This window comes from Callithrix jacchus, chromosome 7 (assembly GCF_049354715.1).
Source record: "Callithrix jacchus isolate 240 chromosome 7, calJac240_pri, whole genome shotgun sequence".
NCBI classification, from domain to species: Eukaryota; Metazoa; Chordata; class Mammalia; order Primates; family Cebidae; genus Callithrix; species Callithrix jacchus.
In genome coordinates this window covers 52,861,439-52,883,265 of record NC_133508.1, presented here as the reverse complement: position 1 = coordinate 52,883,265, position 21,827 = coordinate 52,861,439, and the positions used below count along the sequence as shown (strand labels likewise).

Genomic DNA, 21,827 nt, shown 5'->3' with positions numbered 1-21,827 from the left:
CAAAGGCCTGCCACTTTTTAGGCACTGTGTTGGGTGCCAGGAATCACAAACATGAATGAGATGTAGTTTTGCCTTCAGGAGCTCATGAGCTCATCAGTGGGTGGCAGTGGGTCTCCCTCTGCAGGTTATTTCACTCATTCCTTTTACATCTATACACTGGACTCCATGTGTGTCAGGCCCTGTGCCAGGCACCAGAGGTTCCCCGATGAAGAGACAGTCCCAGGCTCTGCTTCCCAGAATGGTAGCCATGGCTGATCGTTTCCCAGACAGTGAGAAAGGATCAGTCAGCCAATATAAAAAAAGGAAGTGGCTGGGCATGGTGGCTCAGGCCTATAATCCCAGCACTTTGGGAGGCTGAGGCAGGGAGATCACCTGAGGTCGGGAGTTCGAGACCAGCCTGACCAACATGGAGAAACTCCACGTCTACTAAAAACACAAAATTTGCTGGGCACGGTGGTGCAAGCCTGTAATCCCAGCTGCCTGGGAAGCTAAGGCAGGAGAATCGCTTGAACCCGGGAGGCGGAGGTTGCAGTGAGCTGAGAGAGCGCCATTGCACTCCAGCCTGGGCAACAAGAGCAAAACTCCATCTCAAAAAAAAAAAAAGAAAAACTGTAAACGTTCTTCCACTTGCCCCATCAAGTGTACGTTGAAATTTAATACTGACGAACTCTTTTCAAAAGAAAAACAGTGACACAGTATTGACAGAGAAAAAGAAATTCAACCTAGCAATATCCCTACCAGTTGTTGTGAACTATGCTATCCCAGCAGTCTGAGATGTAATCAGAAGCAGAGTAGAGCCATCGAAGGAGAAAAACCTACGTAGACAGAAAATGGATGATGGTCAGGACTGAACCCCAAAGGCAGAGTCCCGCTACCCTGCAACACAGTGCTGCTGCTGGACCTCTGCTCAGAGCAGAAATCTGCCACCAGCATTGTGCGCTCATGAGCCCTCCTGGCGTCCCACCCTTCTCAGCCTCGATGCTCACAGGAGCAAGTTCATCGGTCAGGTCGGGAAGCACTGCTTCAGAGGACAGAAGAGCTGGATCTTTACGCAGCTGGTCGAGATAACCCAAGAGGATGAATTTATCACTCTCACTCCCAGTCCAAGGGTTTTCTAGGGTTTTATACACCACCCTTCCTGCTGTGTTGCGCCTTTCTAAGACAGACACCTGGAAGAAAAGGAGAGAAAAACCATCAGAAGTTTCAAAAGCATGATTAAGTTACAGTTGTTTGTTTTTTGAGATGGAGTCTCACTCTTGTCTCCCAGGCTGGAGTACAAGGGCGTGATCTTGGCTCACTGCAACCTCTGCCTCCCAGGTTCAAGCAAGTCTCCTGCCCCAGCCTCCCTAGTTGCTGGGATTACAGGTGTGCACCACCATGCCCAGCTAATTTTTGTATTTTTAGTAGAGATGGGGTTACATGATATTGGCCAGGCTGCTCTCAAACTCCTGACCTCAGGTAATCCACCTGCCTTGGCCTCCCCAAGTGCTGGGATTATAGGCATGAGCCATCACGCCCAACCACAGTTGTTTTTTAGGGAGGACAGAAAAAAAGGACCCAGTGAAGTCAGCAATAAAGTTAAACACAAATATTGATGATTCTAAAATATTTGCAACAGACCTAAATCTTTCTTACAAAAGAAGTAACTCTTTTTTTTCAGACAGTCTCATCCTGTCACCCAGGCTGTAGTGCAGTGGTATCATCTTGACTCACTGCAACATCTGCCTCCTGGGTTCAAGCAATTATCATGCCTCAGCCTCCTGAGTAGCTGGGACTACAGGGATGCACCATCACACTGGCTAATTTTTATATTTTTAGTAGAGATGGGTTTTCACCATATCGATTAGGCTGGTCTTGAACTCCTAGCCTTAAGTGATTCACCCACCTCGGCCGCCCAAAGTGCTGGGGTTGTGTGAGCTACCATGCTTGGCCCAAGAAACAACTTTTATAGTGACTTTCCTAAGCTTTTGTTAAAAGTTAAAGCTCCTTTTTTCTCAATAGATTTTGTTCTATAATCTTTGACTTAATATTAAGGGAAACCTTTGTTTTTAGAGAGATTTTCCAATGATTGCCAAAATAATGGAAAAGTCAGAGGAGAATTTCTTGTTTCTGTAGGGAGTGATGACAATGGTGGGGAAAGGCCAGGAGATCAACCAGGAGAAAGTGAAAGAGGCAGACAGAGGCAGAATTTTCTAGAGCACATTACTGGTGGCCTAAAGATTTGTAAAATCTAGGATCTAGAATGCTGCAAGACCAGACTTGCCATAGTGAAAAACTGGTGAAAAGGACTGATGACCTTTTTTCACATTTACTGATAGAAAAGATGCTTTCTGTGGAGGCCTAAGGCTGACATACAGAATGTAAAAGGACCAGGCCAAAAATTGTTTTAAGAGTAGGCTTTTGGCTGGGAGCGGTGACTCATGTAATCCCAGCACTTTGGGAGGCTGAGGCGGGTGGACTGCTTGAGCTCAGGAGTTTGAGAACCTGGGCAACATGGCGAAATCCTATCTCTACAAAAAATTAGTCAGGTGTGGTGGTGTATGCCTGTAGTCCCAGCTATTTGGGAGGCTGAGATGTGAGGATCACTTGAGACTGGGAGGCTGAGGCAACAGTGAGCTGAGATCACGTCCCTATACCCCCAGCCTGGGAGACAGAGTGAGACCCTGTCTCGGAAGAAAAAAAAAAAAAAGAAAAAGAAGGCCGGGCGCGGTGTCTCACGCCTGTAATCCCAGCACTTTGGGAAGCCGAGGCGGGCGGATCATGAGGTCAAGAGATCGAGACCATCCTGGCCAATGTGGTGAACCCCGTCTCTACTAAAAGTACAAAAAATTAGCTGGGTGTGGTGGTGCGTGCCTGTAGTCCCAGCTACTTGGGAGGCTGCAGCAGGAGAATGGCTTGAAACCGGAAAATGGAAGTTGCAATGAGCCGAGATTGCACCACTGCACTCCAGCCTGGCAATAGAGCGAGATTCTGTCTCAAAAAAAAAAAGAAAAGAAAAAGAAAAAAAAAAGAGTAGACTTTGAAAATAGCCTTCAGAGTTCCAGATTTCCTAGAATCTGTATTCAACACTCCCAAGGAAGAAGGAAACAGAGTCAAGTGCCATGTGCTTGTGAAGAGCCAGGGATGAGGAGAGACTGTGGCTCACCGCTGATTTCCCTTGAAACACCTCACTGTCTGGTAGTAAGGTGTTGGCAAACTCCTGCTGCCGATTGCTGTAGACATGCACGAATCTCACTGTGTCTTGTGTGTTTGCCAGGGCAAAGGACAGGAAAGCCTCAAAGGGTTTGCTCAACTTGGTAGTCTCAGCAGTCAGTAAAACCACACAGTACCTGCACAACAACAAAAAGAGAAAGCTTTATAACCAACCCCTGATGGCAGGGCCAGTACTTATAATGGCAAATAAAGGTGAAGAGGAGGTCATCATACAGAAGTGAACACACTGTGCCCAATGAAAGCTGATATCTCTATTAAGGGAAGATTTCCAAGGCATTAACAAACTGTTTCTTTTCCCAATCTGTGATGTTTTTCCCAAACCAAACTTCTTTACCACATTTAGAAATTTTTAAATTTTATATATAACATATGAAATTGTATACAATTTTATTTATATTGCCCAGGCTGGTCTTGAACTCCTGCCCTCAAGCAATCCTCATACCCCAGGTTCCCAAAGTGTTGGGATTACAGGTGTGAGCCACTGTGCCTGGAAGGAATTTCTTTTAAGGGATTGGTCACTGAATCTCTGATGTAGTAGGGTCTTTTATTTTTTGAGGTGGAGTCTTGCTCTGTTGCCCAGGCTGGAGTGCAGTGGCATGATCTCAGCTCATTATAACTCTGCCTCCTGAGTTAAAATGACTCTGCTTCAGCCTCCCAAGTAGCTGGATTACAGGCGTGTACCACCTCACCCAGCTAGTTTTTGTATTTTTAGCAGAGATGGGTTTTCACTATGTTGGCCAGGCTGGTCTTGAACTCCTGGCCTCAAGTAATCCACCCACCCTGGCCCCACAAGTGGTGGGATTACAGGGGTGTGAGCCATTGCTCCTAGTCAGCACGGCCTTTTAGAAACTGTTTATCCTAGTTCTTCCACTGCAGGGAGGGCTGGTCAAATCTCTCTCAGGCCAGGGTCCATTGAGCATCATTCTGAAGGGCTTCTTTTGCAAAGTTCCAATGGAAAGTTTAGCTATTCATTCTCCCAGAAATATTTACTGAGCACTTAGTATATGCCAGGTAAGACAGACAATATTATTGCCCTCATGGAGCTTATATTCCAGTGGGGAAGATAGAAAACAAATAAAAACAGATACATCATGACAGGTATCAACATGTGCTATTTAAAAAGAAAAAAAGATGAAGAACAGGGGACAGAGAGAGTCCAGAGAGGGTGGAAGTCACTATCGATCAGACAGGCTGTCAGGGAAATGCCAACTGAGAAGGTGACATTGTCATGAGAGGAAGTAGGGTCAGAGCATCCCAGGAAAAGAGAACTCCAAGTGCAAAGACCCCAGGATAGAGAGTGACTGGATCTGATTTGCACTTTTTTTTTTGAGACGGAGTCTCACTCTGTTGCCCAGACTGGAGTGCAATGGCAAGATCTCAGTTGACTGCAACCTCCACCTTCCGGGTTCAAGTGATTCTCCTCCCTCGGCCTCCTGAGTAGCTGGGATTATAGGTATGTGCCACCATGCCTGGCTATTTTTGTATTTTTAGTAGAGACAGGGAGACAGGGTTTGACCATCTTGGCCAGGCTGGTCTCGAATTCCTCACCTCATGATCCACCCACCTTGGCCTCCCAAAAGTGCTAGGATCCAAAATGCTAGGATTACAGGTGTAAGCCACTGTGCCCGGTCCTGATTCGTACTTTCAAAGATCACTGGCTGATGTGTGGACACCTGCCTGGAGGGTACAAGAGTGGAATGGAGCAGAGAGACTAGTTGGAAGGCTGCAGGGGGGTGGTCTCACTGGGAGACGGTGGTGGCTTGTTCCAGGGTAATGATTTAAAAAAAAAAAAATTTAAGGCTGGGCATGGTGGCTCATGCCTGCAATCCCAGCAGTTTAGGAGGCCAAGGCAGGTTGATCACCTGAGGTCGGGAGTTCGAGACCAGCCTGACCAACATGGAGAAACCTAGTTTCTAATAAAAATTAGCTGGGCATGGTGGCGCATGCCTATAATCCCAGCTACTCAGGAGGCTGAGGCAGGAGAATCGCTTGAACCCAGGAGGCAGAGGTTGCAGTGAGCTGAGATTGTGCCATTGTACTCTAGCCTGGGCAAAAAGAGGGAAACTCCACCACAAAAAAAATATTTTTTTTTAAGTGAGAAGTGTGTGGATTTGGGATATTTTTTGAAGGCTGCGTAAACAATCCTTACAGTCAAGGATATTCTTTTTTTATATTTAAGTCATTTTTTCCCTTCGCTCTTAAGACTATAAAGAAATCTGAAAAGCCAAGAAACACAGGGAAATTATTTGTGTTTCATATTTTCAAATAACATGATTGATACATTTTCCTTCTATATCCAGATACCTTTTACAGATGAAACAGCCCTAAATTTAAAGCCACTGACTCATTCACCTGAGAAGGTATGATGGATATATTCCTTGAATTTCTAGACTTTTAAGATACTTGGTATAGTAACTCTTCGTACTTTATTGAATACATGTAACTTAGCCTTCCTGATTCCCACTAATCCATTTTCTCAGTACTCTATACTTCTCTACTGTTTAATTATTATCCTTGCTCCTTCCCAAGACCTCTGAAGACTCACCCTGAGTGGAATGCTCTGGTGGGGATAATAACTCTTCCATATTCCATGCTTCTGTAAAGTGACCCAGTCACTCCTGGACTCCTGGCTAAATTGTGCTCATCCTTCAGGTCTGAGCTGGAAGTGTTACGTCTTAGGGAAATCTCCTCTGACCACTAGGACAGGCTGGCACATCCAACAATTTGGTGCTAAGGTGCCCTGGACTAATACATCCCATTACCATCATAGTTACTAATCAGTATTTGTGAAATGAAGAATAAGTTCTTACTGTTACAGGGCAGATGTCCAGTTACCCTATAGTAAAATGCAACATGATCCTTCTATTGTAATGACAAGCAGAGGCAAAGCCTTGAGTCCTTACTTTCTCTGTCGGTGAGACCGTTTCACAGGGCAGAGTTCATGGAACAACTTCTGGCTGGTGAGCCTAGCTGCCAACAGATACTTGTTTTGGGCGATAAAGTCATCAATGATTTGCTTCTTCATACCTCGGGCCTAGAGAAAAACCAAGAAGCAGCTAGATTTTATGCAGTGTTCTCAATGCAAGTAGATGGGCTTTACTTACCAGCTTAATAAAAATGTGGCTGGCCTTGACTAAAGTAATATAACCAAAGAAGACAGACCTGTTTGAGCAAATAAACATGTGGTCATCTATTTCAGCCATGCAGGGCTGAAAGCAAGGATGTAGCTATTTCAGGTCAAAGGGAAAATCAAGTACACTTCCCACTGAAAAATTTTTATATGCTTTTAATGCTGACAAATTTAAAAAGTCAACAATGGCCAGGTGTGGTGGCTCACACTTATAATCCCAGCACTTTGGGAGACCGAGGTAGGTAGATCATGAGGTAAGGAGTTCGAGACCAGCCTGGCCAACACAGTGAAATCCTGTCTCTACTAAAAATACAAAAATTAGCCACACATGGTAGTGCATGCCTGTAAGCCCAGCTACTTGGGAGGCTGAGGCAAGACAATCGCTTGAACCCAGGAGGCGGAGGTTGCAGTGAGTTGAGATTGCACCATTGCACTCCAGCCTGGGCAACAGAACGAGACTCCATCTCAAACAAAAACAAAACAAAAAGTCAATCATTCTGAATTTTAGGCAAATTTATTTCCAATCAAGATTTGTAGCAAACTGAGCAATTAAAAATAAATCCCAAAGCAACACAATATTACAAAGTATAAAAGGCAGATTACAAAACTCTCAGACCATTTTATTACTAACTTTCACATTTCAAAGGATTGAAATCACTGACAGCAGGTACTCTGACCACAAGGTAATTAACCTAGAATTCCATATGAAATGTAAACCAGAAATGTAAACATCTCCCTTTATGTTTGAAAATTAAGAAACACGTCCAGGTATGGAGGCTCATTCCTCTAATCCAAATGCTTTGGGAGGCTGAGGCAGGAGGAGCCCTTGAACCCAAGAGTTACAGACCAGCCTGTGCAACATAGAGTGATCCCATCTCTACGAAAAATTAACAACAAACAAACAAAAGGCCAGGCACAGTGGCTCACTCCTATAATCACAGCACTTTGGGAGGCCAAGGCAGGAAGATTGCCTGAGCTTAGGAGACCTGCTTGGGCAATATGTGAGACCTTGTCTCTACTAAAAATAAAAAAAAAAATTAGCCAGGCATGGTGGTACAGGCCTGCAATCTCAGCTACCTGGGAGATGGTGGTGGGAGGACTGCTTGAGCCCAAGAGTTAGAGACTGCAGTGAGCTAGGATCACACCACTGCACTCTAGCCTGGGTGACAGACTGAGACACTGTCTCAAAAAAAAAAAAGGGCTGGGCACAGTGGCTCATCCCTTTAATCCCAGCACTTTGGGAGGCCAAGGTGGGTGGATCACTTGAGGTCAGGAGTTCGAGACCAGACTGGCCAATATGGTAAAACCCTGTCTCTACTAAAAGTACAAAAATTAGCCAGGTGGCCAGGCGCGGTGGCTCACGCCTGTAATCCCAGCACTTTGGGAGGCCGAGGCGGGTAGATCACGAGGTCAAGAGATCAAGACCATCCTGGTCAACATGGTGAAACCCCGTCTCTACTAAAAATATAAAAAATTAGCTGGGCATGGTGGCACGTGCCTGTAATCCCAGCTACTCAGGAGGCTGAGGCAGGATAATTGCCTGAACTCAGGAGGCGGAGGTTGCTGTGAGCTGAGATCACGCCATTGCACTCCAGCCTGGGTAACAAGAGTGAAACTTCGTCTCAAAAAGAAAAAGTTAGCCAGGTTGTTGCCTTAGCCCCAGCTACTTAGGAGGCTGAGGCAGGAGGACTGCTTGAGCCAGGGAAGCAGAAGTTGTACTGAGATGAGCCTGGGCGATGGCAGGGAAACCCTGTCTCAGAAAAGAAAAAAACAAAAAGGAAAAAAAGTTAGCTGGGCACGGTGGCATGTGCCTATAGTCCCAGCTACTTGGGAGGTTGAGGTGTGAGGATCACTTGAGCGTAGGAGGTCAAGGGGGCTGTGAACCAAGATGACACCATTACACTCCAGCCTGCGTGACAGAGCAAGACTGTCTCAAAAAAAATCAAATCAAATCAAATCTGAGAACAAGAAAGCCTATCAGATATTACAAAATATTTGGAACTCTAATGACTAATGAAAAACACTATTTGTAAGAACTCTGAGATACAAATAAAGTAGTACTTGAAGGGGAATTTTATGATTAATGTAATAGAAAAAAGTTAAAAAACATCTCTGTCAAAAAGTCAACAACAGCAAAAATACGAAGGTAGAAAGGAAATAATACAGGTAAAAATAGAAATTAATGAAACAAGAAATGAATATATTAATATAAGAAGAAGAATTGGCCAGGCACGGTGGCTCATGACTGTATTCCCAGCACTTTGGGAGGCCGAGGCGGGCAGATCACCTGAGGTCAAGAGATAGAGACCATCCTGGCCAACGTGGTGAAACCCCATCTCTACTAAAAATATAAATATTAGCTAGGTGTGGTGGCATGCACCTCTAGTCCCAGCTACTCGGGAGGATGAGGCAGGAGAATCACCTGAACCTGGAAGGCATAGGTCACAGTAAGCCGAGATTGTGCCACTGCACTCCAACCTGGTGACAGAGCAAGACTCTGTCTCAAAAAAAAGAAGAAGAAGAATTAACAAAGCCAAAACTGGTTATTTGAAAAAGCAAATACAATTGACACACCTCTGGCAAAACCAATCATGAAAACAAAAGAGAAAGCATAAATAACCATTCTCAAGGATGGCAAGAAGAAATCACTACCTACAAAGCAGAAAGATTTTTAACGTTAAAGCGAAACCTAAAAACCCAAGCTAAAGGCCCAGATGTCACTATGGATGTTTCAATCAAACTTTCAAGGAAGACAATCTTATAAAGTCTTCTCGAGGGGAGGAAAAGCCCCACGAGTATCATGAGAAAGAGAAGTTAGAAGTCAATCTCATTTCTGAACATGAATGTCAAAGTCCTAAGCAACATGTTAGCAAATGGAATCCAGCAATATATTGAAAGCATAATAGAAATCATGATCTTGTCGAATTTATTTCATGAATGCAAGCTAGATTTAACATTAGAGAATGGCTTACTATGAGTTAGCACATTATAAAAGATTAAAGAAGAAAAATCAGAATAATCTAATGGATGCAGAAAAGTATTTGATAAAAGTCATACCATTTGTGGTTAGAACTTTTAGTCAACAAAGAGTAGATGGACCTTTAACCTGATAAAGGGTCTCCAGATTTTAAAAGCCTTCTGTAAACACACTTATTGGGGAAATACTGAAAGCCTTTCCTCTCTTTGAAATCAAGAACAAGGACAGCCCCCAATTACTCTGCTTCTATTCCACATCATGTCAGACGTCAGGAGTAACGTCAGAAAAAGAAATAAAAGGAGGGCTGGAAAAAAAAAGAAGTAAAATTGTCATTGATCTCAGGGGATAGGACTGTATAGTTAGCCAATCTAAAAGATGGCACAGATAAATTGCTCAAGTTAGTACAAGAGTTCAGCAAGGCTGCTGGATGATACAAAGTCTATACTTAAAAGTCAAGGCCAGGTGCTGTAGCTCATGCCTGTAATCCCAGCACTGTGGGAGGCTGAGGCAGGCGGATTACCTGAGGTCAGGTGCTCGAGACCAGCCTAGCCAACATGGCAAAATCTTTCCTCTACTAAAAAACACAAAAATTAGTGGGGCATGGTGGTGCATGCCTGTAATCTCAGCTACTCAGGAGGCTGAGGCAGGAGAATTGCTTGAACCCGGGAGGCAGAGGTTGCAGTGAGCTGAGATTATGCCATTGCACTCCAGACTGGGCAACAGAGCAAGACTCTGTCTTAAAAAAAAAAAAAAATCAATTGTATTGCTAATACCAGCAAAAAGAAAAATCAATAAAAGGATATTTTTTTCATTCTTTTTTCTTTTCTGTAAATAAAAAAAGACAAGGTCTCACTATGTTGCCCAGGCTGGTCTTGAACTCCTGAACTCAAGTGATCCTCCTACCTCGGCCTCCAAAAGTGCTAGGGTGAACCACTACACCCAGTCCCTTTACATTCTTTTTCTTTTTTTTTGAGATGGAGTGTCACTCTTGTTGTCCAAGCTGGAGTGCAATGGCGTGATCTCCGCTAGCTGCAACATCCACCTCCCGGTTCAAGCAATTCTCCTGCCTCAGCCTCCTGAGTAGCTAGGATTACAGGCATGTGCCACCATGCCCTGCTAATTTTTGTAGTTTTAGTAGAGATGGGGTTTCACCATGTTAGTCAGGCTGGTCTCCAACTCCTGACCTCAGCTGATCCACCCGCCTCAGCCTCCCAAACTGCTGGGATTACAGGCGTGAGCAACCACGCCTAGCCAGCCTTACATTTTTTTTTTTTTTTTTTTGAGATGGAGTTTAGCTCTTGTTGCCCAGCCTGGAGTGCAATGGTGCAATCTCGGCTCATTGCAACCTCTGCCTCCTGGGTTCAAGCGATTCTCCTGCCTCAACCTCCCGTGTAGCTGGGATTACAGGCATGCGCCACCATGCCCTGCTAATTTTGTATTGTTAGTAGAGACGGGTTTCTCCATGTTGGTCAGGCTGGTATTGAACTCCTGACCTCAGGGTGATCCATCCACCTTGGCCTCCCAAAGTGCTGGGATTACAGGTATGAGTCATCACACTTGGTCTTACATTCTTTTTTTAAAATTTTTTTTCTGGTGTTCCGTGTTTCCTGCACAAAATGCCCAGGAAGCCACAGAAACCATCCCTGCTACAGAGCAGGAGTTGCCGCAGCCCCAGGCTGAGACAGGATCTGGAACAGAATCTGACAGTGATGAATCAGTACCAGACCCTAAAGAATAGGACTCCACCCAGGCAACCACACAAGCCCAGCTGGTGGTAGCAGCTGAGACAGATGAAGAACTCGTCAGTAAAGCAAAACAGAGTCGAAGTGAAAAGAAGGCACGGAAGGCTATGTCCAAACTGGGTCTTCGACAGGTTACAGGAGGTACTAGAGTCACTATCCGGAAATCTAAGAATATCCTTTTTGTCATCACAAAACCAGATGTCTACAAGAGTCCTGCTTCGGATACCTACATAGTGTTTGGGGAAGCCAAGATCGAAGATTTATCTCAGCAAGCACAACTAGCAGCTGCTGAGAAATTCAAAGTTCAAGGTGAAGCTGTCTCAAACATTCAAGAAAACAGACTCCAACTGTACAAGAGGAGAGTGAAGAGAAAGACGTCGATGAAACAGGTGTAGAAGTTAAAGGCATAGAACTGGTCACGTCACAAGCAAATGTGTCGGGAGCAAAGGCAGTCCGAGCCCTGAAGAACAACAGTAATGACATTGTAAATGCTATTACGGAATTAATGATGTAACCATCTGAAAGCAACTTTTTTTGGTGTCTCAAAGGAGTAACTGCAGCTTAGTTTGAAATGTGTACTGTTTCTATCATAAATAAAGCTATGGCTTCTTGTTGGATGAACTAAAAAAAAACAATTTTTTTTTCTGCAGTATGAACTATTGAAAAAATAAGAGGTACCTAGAAATAAGTTGGAAAAACAATGATCTTTCCAGAGAAAATTATAAAATTTATGAAGACATATTACAGAAGACCTAAACAAATAAATGAGATATATCATGTTAAAGGTTGGAAGGCTCAATTTTGTAAGGACATAATCACTTTAAGGCATACTTCCCCTAGATCAAGATCATGAAGATATGCTTCTCAGAGCTTCTAAAAAGCTGTATAGCTTTGCCTTTTATACTATCTCTATTCTCCCCAAACTGACTTAAGAATGAGTATAAGTCAAGTAAGACACTCCAATAGGTTTTTTGGGTTTGTTTTGATGGAAGTTGACAGAATTTACAATGTATACAAAAAGTACAAAAGACCAATAGCTAAGATGCTTTTGAAGAAAAAACCATTTCCCCAAATCTAAAAAACAAAGTGAGGAGATTTGGTCTATCAGATATCATTTAAATACTTAAATATAAAAGGCAAAGCTATACAGCTCTTAGAAGCTCTATGAGAAGAATATCTTCAATGATTTTGATGCAGGGGAAGTATGTCTTAAATAGAAACAAGAACCAATCACAAAGGAAAGTATGGATACAAATGACTATATTAAAAGAACTTATGTTCGTCAAAAAGTCACAAAATACAAGAACATATTTATGGCATCATTATTCAAATAACCAAAAACTAGAAAAATTGTCAACAATACAGTGGACAAACACACTGCAGTCTATTCCTATCATGCAATTTTCTTTCTTTCTTTTTTTTTTTTGAGACAGGGTCTTTCTCTGTTGTCCAGGTTGTATGTAGTGCAGTGACGAGAACATGGCTCACTGTAGCCTCAACCTTCCGGGCTCAGGCAATCCTCCTGCCTCAGCCCCTCCAAGTAGCTGGGACTTCAGGTGTGTACCATCACGTCCCTTTGTATTTTTGTATTTTTTGTAGAGACAAGATTTTGTCATGTTGCCCAGGCTAGTCTTGACTTCCTGGGCTCAAGTGATCTGCCCACCTCGACTACCCAGAGTGCTGAGATCACAGGTCTGAGACATTGCCTGGTCATGCAGTTTTCAACAACAAGAATGAACATTAAGTTCCACATAATGACACGTATGAATCTCAAAAACATAATTTAATTAATAAAAGTAATACTTCTTACTGCTTCATCAAGGATATAAAGTGAGGCCAGACACAGTGGCTCATGCCTGTAATCCCAACACTTTGGGAGACTGAGGTGGGTGGATCACCTGACGTCAGAAATTCAAGAACAGCCTGGCCAACATGGTGAAACCCTATCTCTACTAAAAATACAAAAATTAGCCAGGCATGGTGGCAGGCACCTGTAATCCCCATCAAGTCGGGAGTCTGAGGCAGGAGAATCGCTTAAACCTGGCAGGCAGAGGTTGCAGTGAGCTGGGATTGTGCCACTGTACTCCAGCTTGGGCAACAGAGCAAGTCTCTGTCTCAAGAAAACAAAACAAAACCAAAGAATAAAGTGAATCTAGTGTTGTCTGTCTGTCTTTGCTGCAAGTGCTTGGGGAGTGAAGCACACAATGATGGCAGGAGGCCTGGTGCCCTGTCTGAATTCATGCACTGGTGCCAGCAGCTTCACCCACTATTGCTTTGGCACCATCAGTACAAATGTCCACACAGTGACAAAGACAAATCGTGTCTTGTTGTTATGATCCCACAGACTTCCTCTTGAAGGATCTTTGGGAACCCCCAGGGTCTATGAACCACATTCTAAAAACGGCTGTCCTAGAGAACTCTGTGCTTAGGTAATGATATTCACTGCAACACTATTCCTCAAAGCCCCCAATGTCCGTCAACAGAAGAATCAATCAATAAATTATAATGGCCATAAATACCATATGGGAATGAAAACAAATTACCTAGAGCAATAGGAAACCACTGGTGCTACTAGTGGTCATTAAGCCACCTGCTGCTGGGAAAATTGAGTTTGTTGAGCGTACACTTGATATCCACAAAGAGCAGATTGGTAAAGCAGCCATTCTACCGGCAATTTTGTAAATGCATTTGATTTACAATTTTCCCCAGGGGTTAAATGAATATAATTCTCAAAAGTATAAACTGTTACTAAAAACCAATTTAGGAAATCCTCATCCATTGACCCTGGATTGAGATTATCTTCTCTTTTCTATTCGGCCACTGACATTTGTTTTCTTCCTGTCTCTCAGCACCTTCTCATCTCCATCAGGCACCCCCTTGTGCTGGTGGCTGTCCTGAGTTTTGTCCTTGGCCTCCTTCTGGCCTTACTTTACATACAACAGTCGTTCCTTAACTGCAGAGGATACATTCCAAGACCCCCAGTGGATGCTTTAAACAACATAGTACTGAACTCTATAGATACTATGTTTTTTTCCTATATACACATGCCTACGATAAAGTTTATCAATTAGACACAGCAAGAGATTACCAACAGTAACTACTATTAGAATAGAACAATTCTAACAATACACTGTAATAAAGTTATGTGAACACAGTTCAAATAACTCACTCAAACATCTTATTGTACTGCACTTGCCTGTGTTTTGGACTTGGCTGACTGTGGGTGGCTGAAACCTCAAAAGGTGAATAAGGGGTAAGTGGGGGTGGATCAGGGGGACTACAGTATTATGCTGGGAAGATCTTACCCTATTCAGGACTTCAACCACTAACCATTTACTGACGATTCACCAGTTTCTATCCCCAGCCTACATGCCTTTCTTACGAGCTCAACTCTTATACCCAACTGTAAAAACGGCTTCTCCCCTTCTATTTCCTACAGGCAGCTCTGATTCAATACGTCCACAGGCCAAGTTATCATCTTCCTAAACCTGCTCTTCTTTCTTTATGATCCACTTTCCCATCTGGTTTCCATGGTTTCAGGTACTCTTCTGCTATATTCATAGGACACTGAGCGGCCATTAGAGTGGATGGTTAGGTCTCTCTCCTCCCCTGACTGAGATGCTTGAGGGCAAAGACTGACTCTGGATGTCAGAGCTGGCTCTGTATTTGCTACAGAGCAGGCAGGCAAGGAAATGTTTACTGAATGAATGAAATAAGGAATTTTATAGAACTTCTTTCTAGCCTCCCTTAGGAGGACAGTCAAAATGTCCTTGTATAGAAAATATGTTGATTGTAGGGATTTTGGAAAACACAAAAATTAAAATGATATATAATTTTACCATCAAGAGATGATCACTACTAATGCTTTCCAGAATTTTTTTTTTTTGTCTTTTTTCACTTCTTTTGAGAACATTGGTACCAGTATTTCCAGTTCTTCCTGTGCATACACAGGCATTCATGTCATACAATTGAGATCAGTGTTTAAATTGTATAAACAATTTTGTGTCCTGCTTGCTTTTTAACACTATGCAATGAAAATTATCCCTATCATGAAGTATTCATTTTTTTTTGAGGCAAATTCTTGCTCTTGTCCCCCAGGCTGGAGTGCAATGGAGCGATCTTGGCTCACTGCAACCTCTGTCTCCTGGGTTCAAGCCATTTTCCTGCCTCAGCCCCTGAGGAGCTGGGATTACAGGTGCCTGCCACCACGCGTGGCTAATTTTTGCATTTTTAGTAGAGACAGGGTTTCACCATGTTGGCCAGGCTGGTCTCAAACTCCTGACCTCAGGTAATCCGCCTGCCTTGGCCTCCCAAAGTGCTGGGATTACAGGCGTGAGCCACTGCAGTTGGTCCATGCAGTTTTCTTGAAATTGTCATTTTAAATGGCTCTATAATATTCCCTTCATGGGATGTACTAAAAATCATCCTAGTTACGCCGGGCGTGGTGGCTCACGCCTGTAATCCCAGCACTTTGGGAGGCCAAGGCGGGTGGATCACGAGGTCAAGAGATTGAGACTATCCTGGTCAACATGGTGAAAACCCGTCTCAACTAAAAATACAAAAAATTAGCTGGGCGTGGTGGTGCGTGCCTGTAATCCCAGCTACTCAGGAGGCTGAGGCAGGAGAATTACCTGAACCCAGGAGGTGGAGGTTGCAGTGAGCCGAGATCGCGCCATTGCACTCCAGCCTGGGTAACAAAAGCGAAACAAGAGAGTCTCAAAAAAAAAAAAAAAAAATCATCCTAGTTATCCTACTGTTGGGTATTTACATTTACTCCCTGCAATTTTCACATATTCTTTTTTTCCTCTGGTCCTTGATTCAATTTTCACCTATTATGAAAATTACTTAACATCTTTAGATGGAAGTCTTTGAGTTCCTATTCCTTTAGCATAGATTCCTGAGGTTGGGCATGGTGGCTCACGCCTGCAATCCCAGCACTTTGGGAGGCCAAGGCAGGTGGATCACCTGAGGTCAGGAGTTCGAGACCAGCCTGACCAACACAGAGAAACCCTGTCTCTACTAAAAAGTACAAAATCTAGCTAGGCGTGGTGGCGCATGCCTGTAATTCCAGCTACTGGGGAGGCTGAGGCAGGAGAATCACCTAAACCCAGGGAGGCGGAGTCTGTGGCGAGCTGAGACTGCACCATTGCACTCTAGCTTGGGCAACCAGAGTGAAACTCTGTCTAAAAAAAAAAAAAATGAAAGAAAAAAGTATAGATTCCTGAAAGACAGTCTTACCTCCCTTAGGCCTTTGTTTAAGGTCTCAATGAGGGCCTTCTAGGCCATTCTACTGCATAACTGCAACCCTTCTCTCCTAATACTCCACATCCCTCTTTCCTGCTTTATCTTTCTCCTTATCACTTATCACTATATAATAAACGATAACAGACTATGTTACACTGTTGGTCTGTCTATCCCAGTAGGACACAGGATAGGGAATTCTGTTGATCTTACTCAATGCTGTAACCCTACACCCAGAAGAGTGTTTGGCACACAATTTCATGAATTTAAGTGATTAACACAATATTACCAAATTCCTTTTCTAAAAACCTACGGAAGATAGTAGTTACTGCTCTACACTCTCAATAGTACTATTTTTAACTTAGAAAATCTTTGACAATTTGATGGGTGAAAAGGGTTAACGTTCTCTGATTACTCATGAGATTTAATTTTTTTTTTGAGACGGAGTCTTGCTCTGTTGATCTTGGCTCACTGCAACCTCTGCTTCCTGGGTTCAAGTGATTCTCCTGCCTCAGCCTCCTAAGTAGCTAGGACTACAGGCATGCACCACCACACCTAGCTAATTTTTTTTTGTATTTTTAGTGGAGACGGGGCTTCACCGAGTTGGCCAGGATGTCGTGATCTGCCCGCCTCAGCCTCCCAAAGTGCTGGGATTATAGGTGAGAGCCACCGAGCCCGGCCTGAGATTTAATTTTAAAAAACGTTTACTAGTCATTTGAATCTCTTCTCAGAATTTTGTGTTGATTTTCTTGATTAAAAGCTCTTTAGAAATTAAAAATATCAATATTTTAATATTTGTTATTTCCCATTTTTTAACTTTACATTTTAAAGTATTTACATAAAAATATACAACTTAGAGTCAAATTATTAAGATTTTCCAACCTTTTTTTCCCAATGCTTTTTAACACTTTCCCACCTTAAGATCAGATAAGTATTCATCTGTACATTCTCTGTTAGTTTGTGGTTTCTTCTTACTCCTTTTCATTATTGTTTTGCATTTAACTTTTAAATTCATTTTGGAAAGATTGTTGGTTTTCTAACAGAAGCCCTTTAAAGGGGTTAAAAAATTTAAATTTTTACAATTAAAAATGTTTAAAGCAAATAATACCAAGTTAGAGAAAAAAAATTCACTTAAAAATTTTGTGTATCTGTAGGAAGAGATTAAAAACTAATTGATCCTTTCCTTCACCCACTTTGTTCAATTTTGCTGTTTATTTACACAAAATTTTGGGATCAAATGCAAAGAAAATCTTAAAGCAAGGTGACCCTCACATACCTGGATAACATCGGCAGGCTTGTTTATATGTTCTTTAAAGATCAAGAGAGTGGGGGCGTAGACGTTGATGTTGTACTGCCTCGTCATCTCTTCTGTCCCTCTGAAACCCACATGTACATATCCAAATGATAAATAATCTTTGTATGCAAAAGCAGTCAACTGTTAGGGCATAATAGAGAGGAAGAAAATAAAACTACAGCAAATATGTAAATTACAAACCAAGTAAGGCTTTTTCACATCACATGAGAGATGCACGCCAACTTATACAGCTCTACTAGGTCTTCCATATCCATGTATACTTCCAGGAATTCTATGGTGCTCCATGTGCAAAAACTGTACCAACAGGTAAATACAAACAACCCTTTCTTTTTTTTCATAGTTAAGGCAAAATAATCATCTTCTTCAAATATGTACTGGTCAGGAGGCACAGGTTTGGGATTACCTGTACTGTAATGAGGTAAGATTGGCAGTGACCATACCACTGATTAGGATACCTTCCTCTCCCATCTCATGTCACAGTGACATGAGAGGTAGTGGGCAGTATAGGTAGGCTGGGAGTGTAGTGGGGGCATCATTCAGAGGGCAGGTCTGAAGTCAGTTGCATTCACCACGCTGTAGTGAGAACTTGGGTAGATTACATGACCACTCTAACCTTTATGATCTTGGTCTATGAAACAGGGATAGTGGCCAGGCATGGTGGCTCATGCCTTTAATCCCAGCACTATGGGAGGCCAAGGCAGGCAGATCACTTGAGGTCAGGAGTTTGAGATCAGCCTGGTCAACATGGTGAAAGCCCATCTCTACTAAAATAAAAAAATTAGCCGGGTGGGGTGGCGTTGGCCTGTAGTCCCAGCTACTCGCAAGGCAGAGGTGAAAGAATCGCTTGAACCAGGGAGGCAAACGTTTCAGTGAGCCTAGATCATGACACTGCCCTCCAGCATGGGCAACTAAGTGAGACTCGTTCTCAAAAAAAAAAAAAAAAAAAGAAAGAAACAGCGATAATATCTCTATAATATCTCTATCACTGGGTTCTTCTGAGGATTAAATGATGTGTGCATAGAAAGCACTAGCACAGTAACTGGCATCAGTAGGTGCTCAATGTATGATGGTTAAGTAAAATTTCTGGTCTTCAAACATTTCTCATGGAATAAACTGTTTCTTACAATAAAGACAAATAAGCTATAAGTTCCAACTCAGAGATTATAATTTCTGCTAAAAAAAAAAAGGAAAGGAAAGGAAAAGAAGATAAAAGAAAAAAGAAACGAAATGAAACGAAACCATTACCCCAGCACAGACAGTACCTTGTATAACAGTGGCACAACAGGCATTTGGTCAAACAGAAGGACATGAGGCTTATTCTCTTGTTGCCAGCCAGAGAGGAATCTGACATAATTTTTATTTGTAACCTTAAATTGAAAATAGAATGTTAGTCTCAATATTTAACAATTGTATCATACTCCAGTGAGGAGAAAATAAATCAAGTAGGTATAAAAGACTTCAAAAAATAAAAATGCAGACAACTAATCTTTTTGTCTTCATTTGGCTAAAACTATTAAAAGAATGGAGATATTAATTTCATATTTTAATTCTTATGGACTAAAATCATAATCCTGTCTGAAACAATTACTGACCATATTATAAAAATTGAACTTCCAGGGTGGGTTCTTGCTTAATTATAGAGTATACCTCTCAATCTACTATCCAGCAGAAGATAATGCAACACTGGCCCTTTTAATACCTACCTATCTACCCACCTACCTATCAACCAATCATCTATCTGTCTATCCCGCCTCAGTCTCCCAGCTTGCCCCCATCCCTTTTTTTCTGAGACAGGGTCTTGTTCTGTTGCCCAGGCTAGAGGGCAATGGCATGATCACGGCTCATTGCACCTTCAACCTCCCAAACCTCCCAAGGTCAAGTGATCCTCCCACCTCGCCTCCTGAATAGTCGGGACTACAGGCACATGGCACCATGCCCGGCTAACTTTTGTACTTTTTGTAGAGATCAGGTCTCAGTATGTTGCCCAGGCTGGTCTTGAACTTCTGGACTCAAGTGATCCTCACACCTCAAACTCCCAAAATGCTAGGATTACAGGCATGAGACTCTACTCTAGGCCAGCTTGCTCTTTTTAAATGGTTTAAATAAAAATAAGACAATCCACCCCCTCTATACATTATATAATTTCATTTATTGTTATCTGAATTGCTACTTTCCCCCATTGACATCTTAAAATATTCCTACTGAGAGAACAAATTAAAAACATGAATAAATTTTCTAGCTAGAAATTTTTCATAGTCGTTAAAAAAAGTTTCTTTCCATACTGCACCTAGAATGATTCATATAAAACCCACATTTGATTATTTCACTCCTCTGCTCAAAACCCTACAATGGCTCATCACCTGCAGTCCAAGGCTCAAGCTCCTTCAAGGGGCATGGAGGTTCTCTGAGGCCCTCACAGGGAGATTCCTGATAACCTTTCTAACCCCCTCCTCTGCTGCAAAGGAGGCTACTTCATGTCTCCAGATTTCTGCCTGCCTGCAACTCACTCCCTCCTTCTCTGTCCTCACCTGGCAAACCCAGTCCAAGGGTGACTTCTGCCAGGAAGCCTTTCCCAGCTCATTAGGATCGACTCCAACATACTGGAAATAATCACCCATGAGCTTGGGAGCTGCTAGAAGTGGCTACTTAATCTAGCACAGAACAGATATTTTACATAAATGTTTGAGGATCCATCAGATAATCTATTATCATTTTAGGAGCCTACAATACTCTCTGACAGTTAACTCCAACAAGTATTTCTTCTATAGATAATGATCCCAGCAGGACAGTCTAGGGATAGTACATGTAGAAATATGATGAAAATTTTTTATGTTTACTCTCCCTGGTATTGTTAAAAGAATGAATTACTTAAAGCAAAATGACAGTCCTTTCCTAATTACTTTGATCCGTAACTTAAGATATTGAAAAAAATAATATTAGGTACCTAAATATGGAAATTATAAACTAATGTAAACTTTGGCTCCTTTACTTCAACCTTTTCTTTGTGAAATTCATTCATATTATTATCATTGTAAGTTTCTAAAGTTTCAAAAATAATATTTGATTTCACGGAATCTGGCATTTTCCATAGATATGATCGTTGAACATATAACCAAATAGAATTAAATTTAAATAAAGACAAATATCTTCACATGAACAAATTTATGAGCTGGAAAGAAATCTCTAATTATTGGCTGGGCGTGGTGGCTCATGCCTGTAATCCCAGCACTTTTGGAGGCCAAGGTGGGTGGATCACCTGAGGTCAGGAGTTCAAGACTAGCTTGGCCCACATGGCGAAATCCCATCTCTACTAAGAATAAAAATCAGCCAGGCGTGGTGGCAGGTGCCACTAATTCCAAATACTCGGAGGCTGAGGCAGGAGAATCACTTGAACCCAGGAGATGGAGGTTGCAGTGAGCCAAGATCGTGACACTGCACTCCAGCCTGGGCAACAACAGCAACACTCCATCTCAAAAAAAAAAAAAAGAAAAGAAAAGAAATCCCTGATACTTTCTACCATGTGATCTAATTTTTTTGTTTAGAAAATAGGCACTGTCATTTTAGGCTCAAATTCCCATGGCAGTGTAAGATAGGCAAGATGGTCATTAAGAGGAATTAATTCTTTTAGTCTCTGTACTTCATCTATTTCAATTTTTAGTCTCCTACAGACTTCACTTAAATGATTTAGTTTGAGTAATTAATTAATATGTCTTGCCTTCCTCATAATGAGGCAATTAGCAGTCCTACCTGCCTCTTAAACCACTTCTTAGCCATGTTTTCCTTGACAGATACTTACTTTTTCCACCAAGTTCCCTGGAAGTAGACTTTCTACAAATTGTCGCAGATTCTCACGGACAACTGCATTGTGGAAGAAGGAGATTTTCCCATTAATGATTCCTAGGATAGAGGGTGTGCTGTGTGCCCCCAGGTGATGGGCCAGGCGTCTCTCATACCCAGCATGGACCACGCCAATTCCTACACCTGAAAAGAATGGAAGATACAAGTGAAGGCTTTTTATGTCTCCATCGCAGCTGGAAAAAGCACTAAGTAATTTTTTGGTGTGAAATTGAAATCCTGACCCCATAGAGGATGTCTTTCCTAATAGACTATCTGGCATTCTTTCACTGCTGGAATTCTAGATTGACTCAGTTTTTCTGCAGAGCAATCTGGCAATATGTAAGAAAAGTTACAAATGCGTGTGTGTTTATG

General features: G+C 42.3%; 1 protein-coding gene and 1 pseudogene across 3 annotated transcripts in view; one reads left to right on the top strand and one right to left on the bottom strand.

Moving 5' to 3' along the window:
• The window catches only part of DNAJC16 (DnaJ heat shock protein family (Hsp40) member C16), a 44,314-nt gene that overhangs the window by 7,084 nt on the left and 15,403 nt on the right, over window positions 1-21,827 (bottom strand). For all 3 annotated transcript variants that reach the window (XM_035307827.3, XM_009000458.5, XM_002750315.7), the window contains exons 5-11: window positions 21,415-21,599; window positions 18,881-18,985; window positions 17,580-17,738; window positions 6,117-6,247; window positions 3,146-3,329; window positions 987-1,169; window positions 739-815 (exon numbers count right to left, since the gene is read on the bottom strand). In XM_035307827.3, the coding sequence (XP_035163718.1) occupies window positions 739-815; window positions 987-1,169; window positions 3,146-3,329; window positions 6,117-6,247; window positions 17,580-17,738; window positions 18,881-18,985; window positions 21,415-21,599 (1,024 nt within the window). The remainder of the gene's footprint in view (window positions 1-738; window positions 816-986; window positions 1,170-3,145; window positions 3,330-6,116; window positions 6,248-17,579; window positions 17,739-18,880; window positions 18,986-21,414; window positions 21,600-21,827) is intronic.
• Window positions 10,756-11,700, top strand: LOC103794278 (nascent polypeptide-associated complex subunit alpha pseudogene; annotated as a pseudogene).